Below are 20,150 nucleotides of genomic sequence, written 5' to 3' on the forward strand. Positions count from 1 at the left end.
AACGTTTTTATAATTTATTAATTATATACGAGAAAAATATGAGAATCACGGATAGAGGCGGTTGAAATGAGTTTCCTTCGCAGGGTGGCTGGGCGCACCCTTTGAGATCGGGTGAGGAGCTCAGTTACCCCGGAGGAGCTCGGAGTAGAGTCGCTGCTCCTTCACATCGAGGGGAGCCAGCTGAGGAGGCTAGGGCATCTGTTCCGGATGCCTCCTGGTCACCTCGGGAGGTGTTCCAGGCATGTCCCATTGGGAGGAGGCCTCATGGAAGACTCAGGACACGTTGGTGGGACTATGTCTCCGAGCTGGCCTGGTGTCGCCTCGGGGTCCCCCCCCCCAGAACAACTGGAGGAGGTGTGCGTGGATCGGGAAGTCTGGGCATCTCTAAGACTGCTGCCTCTGCGACCCGGCCCCGGATAAAGCAGAAGGAAAACCATGGAAAATGGAAGGATAGTTTATCATTTATATAAGCTATGTATATAAGCTAAAAAACAACCAAAAAATCCAATAAAAACAATTCTTCTTCTTCTGATTCTGGTTTATATGTGATGAAAACAAGTGACCTGTCTGTCTTTGTTTCTGGTTGTCAGTATTAATACAGACTGTCAGTATAGGTCTACACACAGTTCATTCAGCGACTGTAAAGCGTTTCAATATGTCCCCAAAATAATTTCAACCTGGCTCTATCAAAATAATGTCCTCCAATAAATGCGGGACATTTTGTTTGGGCTATTTTGCAATGTATTTTTCCTTCTCCAGTGTTTGTCTCGGTGAGTGCAGAGGGACCCGATGTTCTAAACTGATAACCGCTGCACAATGTCCAACAACAACACAGTGATCCGGGCCGCAGCGGAGACGAGACACACTGATAAACCGGGAGAGCGGGATAAAGGGTTTGGGCTCAACAACTTCGGCAAAAACATCCAATTGTACCTTTTCTGACCAGCATTGCGAGTCCATTTGCAGTTCAGTTCCACATTTTAAACACGTCCAGGAGCATAAACATTTGAATGTAAACCAGCGGCGAGACGTGGCAGGTTCAGACAATGGTCGATGTTGAGATGTTTAGCGAGTGTCCTCCCTTAACGTCATAGTTTTAATGTTAGAGTAAATATTCCACCAGAACCAAGCACATTTTTAATTTTACCCAAATAGCTTCCTGAAAAAAAGCATCAAAGTAGCAACAAAAACCTGACGAAAACAAGGATGAAAACGCAACTTAAAAAGCATGACCAAAAAAAGTGATGAAAAAGCAGCGAAAACCAAAATAACCGACAAACGTGACTAAAAAAAGTGACAAAAGTGTCAAAAAAAACAACAAAAAGTGTGTCAAAAACTTGCCATGTAATGATGAAAAATGAAAACTGAAACGTACCAAAGCAAAAAGACAAAAAAGTGACGAAAGAGCACGAAAAAGCAACAGAAATGCAACAATAAAAAGTGACAACGAGGGGAAAAATCTTTGATCGGTTTTGTAGGTCTTAGCTTTCAAATGAGGCATTACACTTGCCTGTAAGAGGTCGTGAACTGGGGTTAAGGGTAAAGCTGAACTGGAGAAAATGGTGAAGGCGGGGGTTAAGAGGTTGACCGATGAAAGAGCAACCATGATGTGAAAAAAAAAAAGTAAATACACTCCTGATCAAAAACAGGATAAGCTGGGTTAGGGCATTACCGTAATAACCAGCCATAAATTGTCATCCCTGACCGCAGGGGTAAATTCTCTCGTTCTCTGTGCCCTCTCCTCCAGCTGCGTGTGGTGGCCTGCTGAAGAACGTCACAGTCGGGCGGATCGTCTCCCCCGGCTTCCCCTCCAACTACAGCAACAACCTGACCTGCCACTGGCTCCTGGAGGCCCCTAGTGGACACAGGCTGCACGTGCACTTCGAGAAGGTGGCTCTGGCGGAGGACGACGACCGGTGAGACCATTTACAACCGCGCTCTGCAACATCTCGCAGTAAATAGGATACAATGAAGAACATAGAACATGATTTTAATACAGATCTTTTTAACTGGGGTTCAATGGTCATAACCTTTCAAAACACTTGATCCTGGAGCATCCGAGAGGCCACCGGGATGGAAAGTAAAGGCGCCATGCTGACCACCCATGCAGCTGGGTCACTGAAAGGTCAAAGACGCACTTATACAGTCCCCATAAAAAGTTTAAGGCCAGTTGAAAAATGGCAATAACTGGCATTTTACATGTTTGGATCTTAACTTGGTTTGAAGCAGAACTTCAATATGCAACAAAAAGTTGCAAAATGGAAGTGAGTTAGTGTATTAACTGTGGCTTTGACTTATAATGCAACGGTCTTATAATGTGCTTGTTTGGACACTCACAGATGCTTTGCATGACATAGTTCATCCTATACTCGGTGTTGAGAAGCTACAAAAGTAGCTACAGCGGCCCTGGAGCAGACTGATAGAAGTGAGGCTGACAATCTGTGCCATCTGACCACCATCAATCAATTAGTATCACACCATCAATTTTGTTACCCAACCTAGTGTTTTCTGACTGAATCGTTTCCGCATTTAAAAGATTGGTCTGGTCGAAGATCAAAGTAGTAAGTTGCTTTAACTCTGTTACTGTTGCTTCCTCAAACACATGCCTGGAATAGTCTTTTAGTTTCCTCATGTCTTTGTCTCTTAGCTGCAGGAAAAACATTAGTTCCAACTTGGTGGGAGGATTGTCATGTCTATAAACTGAAGTCTATAAACAAACACCAACCACTGGTCTCCTTTTGCAAATCACTCAAAAGTATCTTCACAAGCCTCAAAAAGGAAGTCCCTAATACAGACGAGTGACCGGTCGGACTCTCTTGACTTTGTCGGCAGGCTGGTGATAAAGAACGGGAACAGCATTGACTCCAGTGTCCTGTACGACTCGTATGAGGTGGAGTACCTGCCAAACGAGGGTTTGCTGAGCTCCTCCAAGTTCTTATTCATCGAACTGACCACGGACAGCAGCGGGACGTCCACCGGCATCGCCATCAGATACCAAGGTGAGATGAAACACAGTACCTCAGACCCCACGATGTCAGAAATCCCTGCGACCATACGTTTATAAGTCGCACGTTTTTGCTGCTCGTAACCCCATGCTGACATGAGCACAACTTGACTATTGTCTATCAATGCCCAGCGGATTAAAATCATAACAGGCATCAGAGCTTTATCCTGATCGAGATGGATTGAAACTTTGCTCGAGTCTTCCATACAAAACATTTTGCGCCTCAAACATGTACCGAAAAAGATGCATATGCTCAGCACAAACACAGAGCTCCCTGGACTTGCTGCCAATGTGGCTGGCACATCACTTTCTAATGAACACTGTGCTGGAAGGCTTTTGTAAACTAAAATGATTCAGTAACATTTTGGTGAAGAAACTTGGTGAAAAGTCTTTTCTGACTTTGCTGAGCCCAAACATCATTGCAGCTCCTGAAATGCAACTGTAGGGCTTGGACAATATATCGTTTTGCAATACATATACCAAATATCGATACTTACAACAGATGACTTTTCTAAAACCCTGGTCTTTGTTTTTCTTTTCCGAAACAAAACTACTTTCATGTTTCCAGATAACCCAGTCTCTCCCTCTGTTGTTTCTCTTATCTGTTGGTGGTACATTTGTTTGGTAGCTCGTTCCATCAGATAGCGACCTGTCTGTGCTCCTCCAGGCCAAACCCCATCACGGTAATCTGCTTAGGCCCAGATCCACTGCCTCCGATGGGATTAGATCCACGGAGTCCGCCCTGGGTCTCTAAACGGGACACATTATAGGGCCATTAACAGCTTGTGAGGGACTTCAATACTTCCACTGATAGGGGGTGAATGGTTAAGACTTTAAACTAATTGTGCGGCGGTTCTCAGGCTCTTCGCACTAAGAGCTAAGGAAATATTTGCCTTTCCGTGTTTCGCCAGAGCGGTATATGCAGCAGCTAAGGTTGAATTACGGGTTTAAGGGCGGTGAACAGTGCGATGCCTTCGGACACATATGTTAGTGCACACAATGGCGGCCCTCTTCTTCTGCTGTTTTTCAATTCGAAGGGTCTTCTGTGACTGATGAGAGGCTATTGGGTCTCGAGGACTGTCCCCATGAACTGTGTGGTGCGAAAATGTCAATATTCTCTTGGGTTTTCGCTGCATCATGATGTATTTTTATGATGAGAATCTGTATTTGTGCCCAGACTGTTCTAAACTCAAAGGAAAGCAAGAAAGAGTTGAAAAAAACATAAAAATTAAACAATAGCTAGCCTCTGAAACCACCCGCATTACTGGGAGTATGTGCACAGCAGTTTGAAAAAGTAAAAAAGTGTATAATGGAAGTTTTGGTCTTTAAAAGCACCCATGTGAACGCCTCTGTCTCTCTCTCTCTCGTCCCGCAGCGTTTGCTCCGGGCCACTGCTACGAGCCCTTTGTGAAGTACGGGAACCTGACCAGCAGTGACTCCTCCTGGGCAGTGGGGGCAGTAGTGGAGTTCTCCTGTGATCCGGGCTACACGCTGGAGCAAGGCTCGGTGACCATAGAGTGCACCAATCCAGACGACCCGCAGTGGAATGACACCGAGCCGGCCTGCCGAGGTGAGAGGCAGATCGGGACAACACAAATGTCTTTCTTTGACTTGTTTGATAAAGCTGCTTCAGGCGCTCTTGAAAGGCTTTAACGAAAAACTCAAAATACACAAAAGTTCTGAAGTAGTGGGTGTTACGCTATAAGTATTAGAAGCAGTTAAAATAAGTTTTCCAAATAATATTTTTACTTCTTCAAACGCACAAACGCACAAACTTTCGTCCTTGTTGTGAATCAGTACATCAGTGACAGTACATCTTCACAGCGCCTCCTACTGCCCTGGAGTGTACATCGAAAGGCTTTTAAATGAGAAAAAAATATGCACATTTTACCCATAGACTTTTTTTTGTGTGTGATGGAGTGTTATGTACTATATTTATGTTTACAATGTAGTGGAGTGTTCACTTTTTTTTGTGGTTGTGCAGCCGTGTGCAGTGGAGAGATCACGGACTCGGCCGGGGTGGTCCTGTCTCCAAACTGGCCTGAAGCCTACGACAGAGGGCAGGACTGTATCTGGGGCATCCACGTGGAGGAGGACAAGAGGATCATGATGGACATTCAAGTGTGAGTACCTCCAAACTGACAGTGCTACACACAGTATATACTTAAATATACGCTGTCTTACCAGAAAAAAAGGTGTCCCTGACCTGGATGGAACTGTTCTGATCTGGGGCTGCTGCAGTTCAGGCCAGGTCTAGGTTCAGCAACACTGGATTTCTGACATTGCAGAAGCTTAATGAAACATTGCCTTAGCCAGTGAGCTGTAATCAAAGCTAAAGGCGCTACAACCCAATATTAGCGCCTGTGACCTTTTCATTGTTGTGACAGTGTTCTACAGACCATGATGATGTGACTATGCCACGCTTAATCACAGGGGAAAACTGCTGCAGTGAATAGACTTTCATTTTGTTTTTTTGTAACTGTAGCAGTGTTTTTTCCCCCCAGACACAGAGAGGACGTGCAGTTTCCACCTGCCCAGGCAATCAAACCCAGAACCTTCGTGCTGTGTGGAGAGAGGGCTAACCGCGGTGCCACTATACCTAAATGCGATTTATCTGTGATTCCCAACGCAGGGCACGTGGCTTTTATGCAGAATATGCCGTTATTACAGAATATGAAAACATTAATTGGAGACTCTCCAGGCAATTTATTTGTTCCATTGTCAGATTCAGGGCCAGTTTTGCTCCAAACATATAAACTTTCACTTGGGAACAAATATCGTCTTGATCAGAAGGTTTTTCATTATTGCACTTATGCTGCATTCATGTGGTCTCGTAATTATGGTAAACAACACTTCACAGTCTTCTTGTACTTTTCCATGAGAAACTGGTTAATGATGTTGATGCTCAAGTAGGGCTGCTCAATTATAGAAAAAAAAAAACACAATTATTTGAGTCATAATTGAAATCACAGTTATTCAAACAATTGGTTGCCTTTATTTATTTATTTATTTATTTATTGATGATAAGAAAAAACTATGCAAAATATTTTCTTTGGACAAATAAAAAAGTACAAATTAGTTTGTAAAGGTATGATCTATGTCATACCCGCCCCCTGCTGGCCAGCCCTCACACCCGCCTGATGACATTATCTCACAGCGCTCGTGTTTTTATGTCGGACAAAAAGTATCTGCCAGAAGCACGTGAAATGCGAAGGGAACAAACGTGCTGCGTGAAATGATGGAGTTTGCTTTGAGCTGAGTTGGTGAGATTTGCTCGAGTGAAGAGTTATTGACTCTTCTGCCGTAACCAGATATGAGAGGCTTCCAAAACTTCTGTTCTTCTTTCAGCAAAAGGTGAGGACTCATCAGTGGTGTTTTCATTTTTATTGCAACAAATACAGCAGTACATCCGGCAGCGCTGGTCGTTCACTGGATTAGATTCACTCCTGCAAACAAGGGACTTTCTGCACTTCGGATGGACTATAGTGGGAAGGCATCCTTAACGGGACTATACCGAGTTTAAAATGTTAAAATTACGTATTTTCCTCCTTTTGTTCCAGGAATGTTCCAGCAATGTCCTAATGCAGGGGTAGGCAACGTCAGGCCCGGGGGCCAAATCTGGCCCTCCAGTATAGAACCTCTGGCCCCCCAAATATTACATAAATCAGAGACCAAATACACGATAAAGCACTCTAAAGATTAGGAAAATACTGTAATATGTGTTAGATTTTCTTGCTAAACACCCCATTAACCTCTTAACCCCCACCGTAACCAAGCGCATTTTCTACAGTTCGGTCTTACCTAATTCTATATTAAAAAAAAGCTTCTAGACTGGAGCTACTATTGGCCAGAGTAATGCCTGATTTGAAACCTAAGACCTTCAGAACTGATCTAGGATTTTTCCTCGTGTTGTTGTCACTTTTTCGTCCTATTTTTTCGTTGCTTTTTCGACACAGACATTTATATGGTTAGTCTGGCGATATGAGGTGCTCTGTGGAGCGGGTCAGACTGTTTTTAATGCAGGCTAGCTGATACCGTAGAAATGCGCTAGCCTTGCACTAGCCTAGCGCCACGAAACTCTTCAAATATAAGAACTGCTTGAATCACAAAAAGAAGATCTCCAGGTACCAGCAACACTGGATGACTGAAATGAGGCCCTATGTCAAAAATCCTGAAACATCCCTTTAAGACATGTATGATGTACAAAAGTTGCAGAAAATGGTTCTTAACATGGGCTATAATTTTGAGGTTTCGGCCCTTGGTGTTTTGGCAATGAAGAAAATCGGCCCTCCATGACACAAACTTGCCTACCCCTGTCCTACTGCCTCAAAAATCCTGCACCGTCACTCAAGAGGTGTTACTTTGGGTCCAAATTGCCGTCATGCACGAGCTTAATATAGAAGCTGCAATTACGCGTAAGACCTGAGGTGGCGGTAGTGAGTATAAAAATGACCAACTTGCATCTAGTCTCTTTAATAATCATCTTTTTTTTCTTGATTATGCCATTTTTGTAATCGTTTAATGTAATTATCGAAACCGTAATTGAAATTAGCGTAGAGACCTTTCAACAAGACAGACAGCAACAATAATACGTTTTTATGCCTTTTCGCTGATTATTATTATAAGGGAAAACTGTACTTTCAAGACCCCTTTTTTGTCACATTGTGGCGACACCATCTGGACTGGACACAAAACTTTCCAAACGTGTCAGTTGTGAGCTACGAGAGTTTTTCAATATCTAATTCCAGCCTGATGTGTTAAGTCTTGAACCCCAAACAAACAGTCTGAATAAATACATTAAGCTGAGACAAAAACTAAACCATATCCAAAATCCCCTCAGACAAAATAAACAGCTGAATTTAAACCTGGCTCTATCCATTGTTCAGGCTTTGTTGTTTGTAATTCCAGCCATTTTCACGCATAAGCTTCAAACTCACAAACTCAACTATAAAAGTATAAGTATGTACATCATATTTATACCAGTAATCTACATCCAAACGATCATCTTCTCATCTCTACATTCACGTTTTCCTCTCTCTATCTGCTGTGTCTTCGCCTTCCTCCAGCATGAACCTTACCTCTCGTGCTCACTATGCAATTCCTTCATCAAAAGCACCACTTCATCATCAGAAACATCTGATTACTGTACCTGTAGTTTTCCGATCACAGAGTTTCGGATCAACGTGCCCCGCAAATAACAACAGTCGGCGCCTCTGGATGAGATGCACCGGGGGAGCCGCGGAACAAAGGTTAATTGGCTGCATATAAGAGAAGTCATTACCGGCCCGGCGTGTCGGGTCCGTCCCCCCCCCCTGTCTTCTCGGTTTTGTAAATACGCTTGTAAATGAGCCGCGGCGGCGAGGAGAGGCTCGGCGTACGTACAGGAGGGACCAGGGACTCCGGTGTTCCAGTCTGATAAGGCAGTCATGCGCGGAAAATCGTTCAGCATTTGCAAGTGAATGGAAATACTGCTTTGCCTTCTGAAATCATTAATTTGATTTGAAACAAACAAGAAGAGCCCTGTGACTTTGGGGATGAATCCATTTAGAATGAAAGGCGGTGTTTATAAATGGTGCTGCGGCGTTTCACTAAAGATAGCATCACCGGGTATTGTGGAGCTCGTGGAGGCCAGTCCATGAGCTCGACAATACTACTAAAAGGACGGGCTTTTGAACACATTGCCCCATTAATGTCAAAATTGACTCTAGAGGTGGCAGATTATGCACAAAAAATAATTTCCCCACATGATACAAGCCCTTTAGAAATGCACGAGTGAGCTCTGGCTGCTGTGTAGACGGCTCTGTGTCTGTGGTGCAGCGGTTTGGGATGATTATTGTTGTGCCCCGTCTGAATAGAGCCATGCACTCGCCTTCAACAAGAGACATGCGAGTAACGTCTCTTCACTGAACGTGGCCGCCCTCACCACATGTTTACAGATGTATTATTTAACTTTTTACGCTAATAAAAGAAATAACAACAACAACAAAGCAGGTTGATATTCGTGTGTATTTAACCTTTTAGTGACCCAGTTGCTGTATGGGTGGTTAGCGTAGCGCCTTTGCTACCATGGTGGCAACTAGGACGCTCCTGGACCAATTAGCTTGTTGCACAATGTGGCTACGCTAGTTCCTCTGAGCTGAAGCTGTGGGCGCTAGCACTTCCTGTCCGTATTAATTTACATTAAGATTAGCTTAGACTCGTTCGAATCATCGTATTTCCTACAGATTCTGTGGTGGTCAGCGAGTTCCTGGTAGATGATCACTTACTTCAGGTTAACGAGTTGCTGTACAGTGTAAATGTTTCCGTAGAGGAGACGTCTATGTTTATGAGGATCAGTGAGTTTGTCTTGAAGCTAAAGGCTAACATTCATTTCATTTATATTGTTATTTTATTATAAAATTTGAAATAGTGCCTCAAATATAAACTAATATGCATATAAACCATCTTGTCCTACTTTCATTTTTTTATTGCTATATATTTTTATTCCATTTTTTATAGCATGTTAGCCTTTAGCTTCAAGACAAACTATCAATCCTTTATGATCACAGGCGTCTCCTCTGAACTCGTTACATCAAGATTTGAACACACAGTAAATGCTCATCTACCAAGAAACTCACTGTCCACCACGTAATCTTTAGAAAATATGATTATTATTCCAGCAGGTCTGAGCGAATTTCTATAGGAAAAGAATACAGACAGGAAGTACTGGCGCTCACAACTTCAGGTCAGAGGAACTAGCATAGCCATACTGTGCAACAAGCCAATTGTTTTTTAGGGGATTTTGGGATTGAATGCATGGGTAACCATGGAGATGATTCCACCAGCAGTGAAATACGTTTGTTAAGTGTGACGTCACGACATCCGCTTCCGGGTCCTAGCATAGCGGCTAATATGCGAGAAAAAAAACATTAAAAACTCTTTAATACAACAATCAACATTTATGAAACTCAACGGGGAGTGACTGAACCGACTTATTTCTCAAAAATCATTAGCCAAAAATGCCGCACCTACTGGTAAAAAAGTATTATTTACTAAAGTCGGTACTTCCGGGGTTAGCGTAGCTGCTCCACCGTTAGCATTTATCTCCGCTAACCCGGAAGTACAGATTTTAGTAAATAATACTTTTTTAGCAGTAGGTGCGGCATTTTTGGCTAATGAGCCTGAGTCCCCGTTGAGTTTCAGAAATATTGATTGTGGTATTAAAGAGTTTTTTGTAGTTTTTCACACATCTAAGACCCCGGAAGTAGAGCTGTGACGTCACCACTTAACAAACGTACATCACAGAATTGCCTTTAGGTATCCCCATGTAAAAAAAAAGAGAAAAAAAATTAGAAAAATTACATTGTAGGGGCGTCTCCTGATCGGAAGGTCGTGGGTTTGAATCCCAGCTCTCGCAAATGCACATGGCCGTTGTGTCCTTGGGCAAGACACTTCACCCTCCTTGCCTCCAGTGTCTGCGCACACTGGTGTATGAATGAGAGAGAGCAAATGGGTGACTGGTTGCTTAGTGTAAAGCGCTTTGGGCCTGATAAAGGTAGAAAAGCGCTATATAGGTTGAGTCCATTTACCAATATATTCCCTTTCAAATAAATGGGGAAACCAGGTCCAATACTTAAGTATGGTGAGGTCATTTCTGTGTTGTTTTTTTGTCATTAACATCTTATAAGATGATTTTTAGTGGCTGTTGTGAAGTGTATCCGACCCCACAAAAGCAAAAACCTAAGTGAATTTGAGTTAGTATTTTACTTTTACACAGTAATTTGCTGAACACAACTGGATCTTTCATAGTTTGTTTGATGGTTTATGCCAGGGGTAGGCAACGTCAGGCCCGAGGGCCAAATCCGGCCCTTCAGCACAGCACCTCTGGCCCTCAAAATGATCTTGAGAAACATTATCACACAAATCAGAGAGTACTTTTAACAATAATAGAGTTAAATGGGAGAAAAAAGGGTAGAAATGCTGTCAATACATTGTCATATATTATGTACAACACTGGTGTTTGAAGGAAGTGCACTGGAAAAAGAATAATCGTTTTAAGGAAGAAATGACATAAATCTACTTGAATTAAGAAATTAAATCTAAGGTTTGAGTAGATTTGTTTTGGTTTTTGATGAGATATAACCTCTAGTAGTAGTTATTCTCTTAATTCAGATAATTTTGTGTCATTTCAAGTGAAAAACTATTATTTGTCTGATTTCAAGTGGGTTTTATTGTTCCATTGGCGCTATAGCATTTGTATCTTGGATTAGTTCAATCCGACTGAAATTCAACATAGAAGCAAGCAATTTTAAGTCATTTATCTTTTTTTAGATGGTCATTTTTCCAGTGTTGTGCTTTACTTTGGGCTAATAATCATCGGCTTCGGCCCTTGGTCTAATTACAATAAAGAAAATCGTCCCTCCGCCAAGAAAACTTGCCTACCCTTGGTTTATGCTTATGGCTATAAGAATAATACATTGAACAGGCTATCAGGGCTCTTGGGAAGTGAGGGAGTGCTGAATAAGTCCTGCCCCGGACACTCAGAGACCCTTGAAACCCTCTTTTGAGCAGCTTGGATTTTTCTGAGATGCAAGGACCTACCGTAGTGACTGATTTTGCCAAAAACATGGCCTTAACCTGCCTCACTACTCCTCCTTGCTTACTAAAATACATTGTCTTCCACTGTGCCCGTCCCAAAAGTCACTTGTGTGGATGAAAGTGTCCAGCATTAAGGAAGCCTCCCCTCATTTGAATTCGTGGCTCTTGTGCTCCGCCTGTGTGTCCGTGAACAACACCTGCTTTTCTTATGGCGCGGCGAGACAGTGACAAATGCGGCCGCGCGCTGCTGAAAAGACGCCTGTCAACGTAAGTAATTGGTGTTCGTTTAGCCGCGCGCCATCGTTCAGGTTCAGACGCGAAGACGCAAAGAAACACTCTGGGAATAAATGCACAGAGCAAACCATTTCTCTTAATTATTTCTGGAACACGACTGTTTTCAGACAATAACCCAAATTCACAGCGACGCACGCCCAGCCTGATGATTATAATTCATAAAGCAACAGCAATTAAAGTGCCAGGAAAATCACTCTTTTGCTAATTATAAAAAGGAAAAAGGAAAAAAAAATTGTTTGGAGTTGAAAAATGTGCATGCCGGTTGGTCTTATTGACTGAATAAATCTCAAAATATGAACATAATGATTCATCAAAGTACTGTGTCAAAAGTAATGAATGTAGTTTTTATTTTCAGATTGACTCATTTGTGTGAGTTTTCAGTCTCCAGGAATGATTTTAGTGTAAGAAGTTTACTTCTGTCTTCAGAAACTTCTTCTCACTGTTGTTGTTGAAATGGGAGAATGGGAGTCAGGACTGACATAGGCCCACGTATTCCTCTACTTTTACAGTCTCTCTCAGTTACAGTCTCAGTGTTTGTAATAAAAAAGCACTGCAAACAAGTGGATTTCAACCTGAACAGACGACAAAAGCAGCAATTAGAAAGACTATTAGAGAGACGATCCTCTGTGATGATTGGCTGTGGTGAAGGCGATGAGGAGATGATTGGATGAAGGCAGGTGGTTCTGTAATGAGTCTACTTGGTTTGAAGGTACCAAGAGTCGACATATTAGGCCTAGAGGTAAACATTTAATACCAACACTAGAGGCAGGGGTGCCCTAAGTGGGGCCCGAACAATTACATTGGCCCGCCAGAGAGTGACCTACTTTTCCGTCGCGTATGGTTAATACCATAGATATAATATAATAAAGATGAGCGGGTCCCATTCAGCCCCATTCATTGAAAAAGGTTCCCGAGTCCTGTGTGAACCTTAATGGTCGCTCTGTCGCCTCCAACACAGCCTGTTACTTAAAAAGGCAAAAAGGCAGGAAGCCCTGCACTCACGGGGCGGGCGGAGCCGCCACAGAGCTCCAGAGCTTAATTGACAGGCTCTGGAGCCAGTCATTGTACTGAAAATGCTTCCAAATCTCGGACTGCTTAACAAAAACTAGCGCGGTTAAAAATATTTCACCTACCCCAGCGTGGTCACACGGGTCATAGCGATTTTTAGAAAAAGTAAAACTCTTTGGAGCCAGGCTTTTAAGCTGTTCTTGGGACATTTGAAGTCCCATTAGAATCAATGCTCCCAAGTGTCTCTTGGAGTCGCCCATGGCCACCAGGGGGCGGTATTACAGCAATGTCAGCTCCCCACCATAAGGACCATAGAGAAGCATGTTCCTCCTAAATAAGGATGGACTACACTTTTTGGCCACCAGCGTCAAATTGGGGGCGCTGTTACTGTTGTAGTGTCTTAGTGTTTATGAATCACAGAGCGTTGTAGCCCATCAACTTTCCCATTGTTCCAACTTTTATTGCAAAGGTTGTTGACATCAACAAAGGTTCATGTTAAAAACTTAAAGACTTGTAAAATAATGTATGCTGAACTGACACTTTCAAAACTGATCTAATGTGGCATTTTTCTTGAGTTAACAAAGTCACTGTAGGTACAGCAGATACAGTGGTTGTTTTCATTTTGCCCAATATTGCTGTTGGTTTTGTTCTACTAAAACTAGGCTTTTGCCATGCAACATTTGTTTTAATGTAGCATGTTACTTGCATAGACAGAATCAAATGCAAATGTATACCGAAAAAAATAAAATCCAGTTTGACATCGCTGTGTTCGGCCCGCGACCCACGGGCACATTTTCATTTTGTCCTTCAGAGACAAAATGTTTGCGCACCCCTGGGCTAGACCTATCACTGCACCATGTGAACATTTTCTGCTATTCCTACAAATTATTTAAAAAAAAAAACATTTTCATTTCATTCTTATTATTAATGATTGATGGCTTCAATAGACAATCCAAAGGTGATTTGCAGGGAGGAGAAAGTGAGCTGCGTGTCCGAATCGGAAGAATGAGTGCACTCCATGTCCATCATATAGTGCTTCACTATGCAGTAAATGAGGAGTTGGGGGTACAGAGCGGACATTCAGACACAGCCCTGGTCCAACCCGGTGCAGGGGTTCCCAAAGTGGAGGCCACTCTTTCATTAAAGCATTATAATGAGTGTAATTTTGATTGGGCTAAATAACAAAATAAAGTGTGCATATGAACTGATCTGGCATGTTTTTGCACCAGGACTCATTATAAACACTGTCTGATCGTGGCCCCCTGACCTATTAAGGACTGAGTTCTGCCCTCTCTCTTTCCTTGTACATATCGGATTCCGGAGGCGATCACGCTGGCAGCTGGTCCCATAGGCCCCGGCTCAGACTCCGCCTGTCTTATCCTTGCTGTTTCCCCCAAATTGAACCAAATCAAATTAGTGTCAGCGGCGCGCGCCTCTGATAGATTCGGCTGCACAGATGCACGGTGGATCGGCACTAAGCCCTGTTCAGCTTAATCACAACAAATTTGACGGTGGTGGGCAGAATTTGGCAATCTGCTGCCGTCTGCGAGCGAGCAGGTGAGGCTTTACCGGCGCTGAGAGGAGAGATAACTGTACTGACCGGACACGTGAGGATGTAAGGATATATGTATTAAGTTTGTAGCAAGAGTCACACATGCATTAAATGTGTGACTTTATTACAATAAATCGTTATCACAAACAAGAACATTTACTGTAACAGTGTTTCCCATATGCAGGGTCTGTGTCACAAGATTTTAAATGGTGACAAACATGACTTCAGATTGAATTTTTTTGATTTCTTGTGATCAAAATAACACGTGTATTCATCCCACTATTTTGAACAAACTCTTATTTATTCACAACAAAATTTCGCAATCATTCATGACCCATGTGACAACCAACCCCCAAGACCATGACAATTAACTTCGAAGCTAGATATTTGCTAGATGTTAGATTGAAGTACAATAACTGCTAGTAGTGCATAGGGCTGCTCATGTAGTTTTGTTATAAAGCTTCCTTCAGGGGTGACCAGAAGCCACCGCGGTAGGACTTCAAAATAGTTGTGCGATCAAACATCGGGCCAAAAGAGAATGAGATGACAGTGCGGGCTTGTACATTAAGTAAGTAGGTAGGTGAGGAAGTAAGAGCTTTATGTGTCATGGTGGTGTCGGGTTACTCCTGAGCCGCTGCAACTCGTGTAGGCCATTGTGGGCCAACCTGACCCGCAGGTTTTTTGGTGTTGGGGAATCCGGAATACTGCCTTCAGTGCTCCCCTGTAACGGTGCACCGCCTCCCGGGTTTGTCCCTGTTTCGGAGCGTGGTGTCCTGCACTGGTCAGCTCCTCCTCCACCTCCTCCTTCCTTTTCCTCCTGCACACAGTCTCCCCTTCTCCCCTGACTCTGACCCCATTCTTCACCCGAGGGTCCGCCTTACAGTTGAATATAAAAACACAACCTTCCTTCAGCATGTTCTGGGGAGAGCCCAGCAGACCAATATGTTCCAGCTCCAGTGAACACACACTAGCCAGAGGAATAGTAGTGATAGAAAGCTTGTGTGGCTTAGCTATGAGTCTTGCCCAGATACCTCCTCGTTGGCCCCTTTTTTGTTTCCTACAGTGCCTCTTATGACCAATGTCTCCAATGCACTGCAGGTGTGTGTGTGGGGGGGATGGCTTGATGCCTCTTCAGTGTTTCAGAAGAGGGAATTTGCGGATATCAAATGTCTCAGATTTTAGTTTGACGTAAATCATGTTTATGGCCGTTTAGTGCTGGCTGCTCTGCTCATAAAAGGCCTCTGTTTACTAAGTGTTTGGAGGCAAGGTTTATGAGACATAGCTCTGTGTTCTTTTCCAAAATGTTTAATGTCACAATACTTTCTGTATCATAATAACGTATTATGTCGGCCCCTAAGTGTGTGAAATGAGCGTATCATCCCAGCACTAGTAAATATATAACACCCTATATGGACTATGGAAGTCTCAATGACATGTGTTGTTGTTCATATTCAATCTGTTGCTTTTGCCATTTACAACTTTACAAAAGAAGAACAAGACCAGTAGTCCACATTTCAGAGTGAGCCCTCAGCTGCTCGGGCGGCAGCGTGCTGCTGCTATCTTTGCCTTGGGGAATCAGGTTCTGAGCAGAAGAGAGGAGGAGACATCTGCGCTCTTATAAAGAGGTAACACGGCTCCCGCGCCGATGCTAATTTATCACCGCGCTCCTGATAAAAGTCATTAGGCCGACGCAGATTAGGCAATTCATCATTCGCCTGTTCGGTTAACGCAAAGGTACAAGAGGCGTGGACAGAATAGGACGTGTGGGAGAAGTCGAGCTGAAAGGGAACAAGTTCATTTCAGAAATGTTCACCGATTTTTTTGTCGTGTTTTCTCAGGGAACAGCGTCAGATCTGCGGCGTCTGCTGAAAAAAATATGCCTAATCCTCATGTGAAAGACCCAGCCCTGAAGAAGCTTGGTTAGAGGTCAAAATTCCAAATTGCTTGGGAAATGTTTATCCTGTGAAGCAGTTGTGCAAATACTCTGTAACTGTAAATGGCAAGTAACAAGTTATGTAGTGTTCATGAGTCTGTTGGCAGTTCACTTCACTTCAGAACCTCCTGAATGAGGTGTGACAGTGCAGATTCACACTGTCGTCGTTATAGAAGCTTTTTCAGAACAGACCGGCCGGACAGGAGAGTATTGAGTTCCCAATTCCCTCCATTGTCAATTTTCTGCAGGGGGAGGGGGGCCAAAACACATATTTTTTAAAACTGTTGTTATTGTCACTAAAAATCTACAACCGCTTCTGCTCCACGTTTTCCTCCACACGCAACACTAAATACCTTTTTTTACCCAGCTCTAAAAGCATCAAATCTGCAAATGGCCCTGGGAAGACAGTCATTTTGTGTTCCTGTCAATTGGCCCTATTTCCACATTACTCCATCAGCACTCGGCTCTGCGCTCTCACGGGTGAATCCTTTATAAATGACGGGCCAGCCTTTTCCTGACCTGCCGCTGCCTTGGTGGCCCTTTTTGTACAATTACTGTCATTTGAAAAATACATGGAGACATGGAGGGGAGAGGGGGGAGAGAGGGGAGAGGTGGACGTTATTACCGCTCCCACAGGAATGACTTTGCTGCGTTCATATAGCGCATAGAAGGTTGTGACTGCATCGCTTCACAGCAAACAGGACCATTATAGGCTATAGGAAGAGAAGGTGAAAGCACATCTCAGTTATTTGCAAACGTAAAGGGTTTGGTGAATGCGTGGCTGGGAAGCCCGTGGGGGTCATCTTAATCCACACACTGACTTCATACATAGTTTTTCACTTGGAAACAAAACTTTCACCTGCAAACAAATCGTTTCGCAATAAGGTGAATTATGTATAACTATAATAATAAGAATATGATAATGATAATAATATGATAATGGCACCTGTACAAACTAAGGGCCCGATCTTGAGTTTCTAAACGCAGACTATAGTGAAGCCTTCTTAGCGGTGAGATCTTCCAGCTCCAGACCTGGCGCTGTAAGTGGACTGTACGGCTGGAAAACTCGACTAGAACAACCTTGTTCCTCCAACCAGACTCCACAGCTGGCAAGGGGCGAGGGAGAGGGGTTGTGGGGGAGTAGAGGGGTGAACATATGTTTTTGCTTGCGTTGCATTAACGCAGTGATGACTGAGTGCAGACAGGCAGCACAGCGGGACCGTCTGTAGGACATGACAGGGTTTCACTCACGGTGGGATAAATATGCTTATAAAAGCTTATTATGCTAAAGGAAGAACACAAGGCAGCGTGATATAAACGAGGAAAACATTGTGAGACTGTAAAAGAGAGCAGCGCTCAGTGCTGTTTGTAATAAACCAAACCCACCTCACTCTTTTTTTTATGAGCCATGCCCTCTCACAGTGGGACAGTCAAATAGCACAACAGCTGCGTACATAGAAGATGACTGTCTCGTTTGGAGTAGTGCTGTCCTTGCGCCAGGCGGAAGATCGGCCCTAAATTTCCAGTCTTGTCAAGTTTTTAAAGGATTTTTATAGATATTTCCAACTCCTAAGCTTTGAACTCTAAAAAGCAAGGCTAAATCTGAATTTAAATAACATAAGTGACTAAGCAGGAAAGTGAGTTTCTTGCTTCTTCAAGTGGACAGGGGCCATCTGAGGCTGGAGCATCTGCTCTGGATACTGGAGCTTTACAGGATTAAAAGACACAATAACCAGATCGCTTTTCTGCTTTGGTATATTTTCCAGGCTGAACATCGGCGTGAATGACCTGTTGACCTTTTACGACGGGGACGACCTCACGGCTAAAGTCCTGGGCTCTTACGGAGGCTCCAGGCCCCGCTTCAAGCTCTACACCTCCACCGCCGACGTGACCATCCAGTTCCAGTCCGACCCCGCCACCAACGTCTACGGCTACGGCAACGGATTTGTGGTGCACTTCTTTGGTGAGACATATTTTACCCGTGAAAAGACTTCATGTGGTTGTGAGATTCAATTAAAGAGATGAAATTATTTAGAGCGAGTTACAATAAAGCGAAGCGAGTTTTAGGTTGTGGGGCATCATTTTTTAATTAAGAAATGTTAAGAGTTTTAAGAGAATTTTAATAAGGATCTTAAATACTTTAACTAGAAAAGAAAGCACATCAAGAGGGACGTGCTGATTCTGAGAGGATCATTTTATATATTTGGTCTCGTCACCAAACACAGTATAGCGTGCCCTGTTCACTTTTCTATAAATATAAATACAGCAACACCATATCATGATATATCCTAAAGCTATATATCACCCCAGCCCTAACCAGTTTCTTCTACCACTAATGCCACAGCGAGAGGTGAACCTGTGCAGCAGCAGCAGCAGCAGAAGGCTAAGATTAGACCGAGCGGCTAAGATTAATTTGCAGATGGGAATTGTTTTGTTTTTCCTAGAATGTGGAAGAACCTAAAAGTGGAAACTAAAACGTTCTGTCTATGGCCTCGGCTCGGTCCTCCATCAACCCTATTGCAAACACGCACAATCAGATAAAACAAATGAATTTGGAGGGGAAAGGGCCAGGGGTCTGCACAGGCGCATGTCATGAATCTCATTGGGGAAGAGGAGTTTGTCCACGGCCCATTTTCAATTATGAAGTCTTAAAACCTGCTGCGATGTGAGAGCGCTGAGCTAACAGCAGAGGTACAAGTCACACATGGGGATTAGAGAGCGCTGCGAGAGGAGCGTCGTTTATGATGCGGTGGCCGTACAAATGGAATATTGATTTGTTTATTGCTTTTGTTTATGGTCGGAGATTCAAACAAAGCTCTGTTCATTGCGATATACTGTACATTGGGCTCCGTGTAGCTGTTGATACTGCATTAAACTGCTGTGAGTGCATCAGCGGCTCCCTCTGCTGTTGGTTTGACAGCGTTACGTGAAATGGTGGCAAGTGAAACCCTGGTATCCTGTGTCTGGGGTTAGTGAATTACAGAGTGGGCTTTTGTATTTCCTGCCTCTTAGCGTACTGTGTTTGCCTAAGATGATTTTATTTTTTTCTCGATTGAGATCTTTGTTTCATTCTACTCTCCAAACATCTCCGAGCTGGCCTGGTGTCGCTGGAGGAGGTGTGTGTGGATCGGGAAGTCTGGGCATCTCTGCTGAGACTGCTGCCCCCGCGACCCGACCCCAGATAAAGGGGAAGAAAATGGATGGAAGGATGTTTATATTTTTCAAACTTAAGTTATTTCGATCGTCAAGACAATTTTTAAGTCACACATTCCCAGTCAATACAATTTTTTTTTTTCATTTTATTATAGGAGCGAAAAATCCAACCCTCTCTGGCCCTGTGTGGCACTTTTAAGGTCACACCACAGCATCGCAATTGGATTTAAGTCCGGCCTTGGACCCGGCCAGTCCAGAACTTTAAAGGGATATTTCAGGATTTTTTGACATAGGGCAGGGGTAGGCAACGTCAGGCCCGGGGGCCAAATTCGGCCCTCCAGCATAACACCTTTGGCCCCCAAGAGAATTTTGAAGAAACATTTATTCATAAATCAGAGACCAAATACGTGAAAAGGACTCTAATAATGTGGAAAACACTGTTAATATTTTCACATTTCCCAGCAAATCACCCCATTAGATCATATATTATGTGCATAGCTTATATATGTACAAAAAAGGTGCTTTACTTTGGGTTGCAATAGTGAGTTTCGGCCCTTGGTGTTTTGGCATTGAAGAAAATCAGCCCTCCATGACACAAACTTGCCTACCCCTGACATAGGGCCTCATTT

General features: G+C 43.4%; 1 protein-coding gene across 2 annotated transcripts in view; it reads left to right on the forward strand.

Moving 5' to 3' along the window:
* LOC306965136 (seizure protein 6 homolog) overlaps positions 1–20,150 on the forward strand; it is a 226,029-nt gene that overhangs the window by 193,039 nt on the left and 12,840 nt on the right. For both annotated transcript variants that reach the window (XM_079559378.1, XM_079559379.1), the window contains exons 6-10: positions 1,748–1,916; positions 2,833–2,999; positions 4,380–4,574; positions 4,989–5,127; positions 18,135–18,331. In XM_079559378.1, coding sequence (XP_079415504.1) covers positions 1,748–1,916; positions 2,833–2,999; positions 4,380–4,574; positions 4,989–5,127; positions 18,135–18,331 — 867 coding nt within the window. The remainder of the gene's footprint in view (positions 1–1,747; positions 1,917–2,832; positions 3,000–4,379; positions 4,575–4,988; positions 5,128–18,134; positions 18,332–20,150) is intronic.

Source organism: Gobius niger, assembly GCF_951799975.1.
Source record: "Gobius niger genome assembly, chromosome: 1".
NCBI lineage: Eukaryota > Metazoa > Chordata > Actinopteri > Gobiiformes > Gobiidae > Gobius > Gobius niger.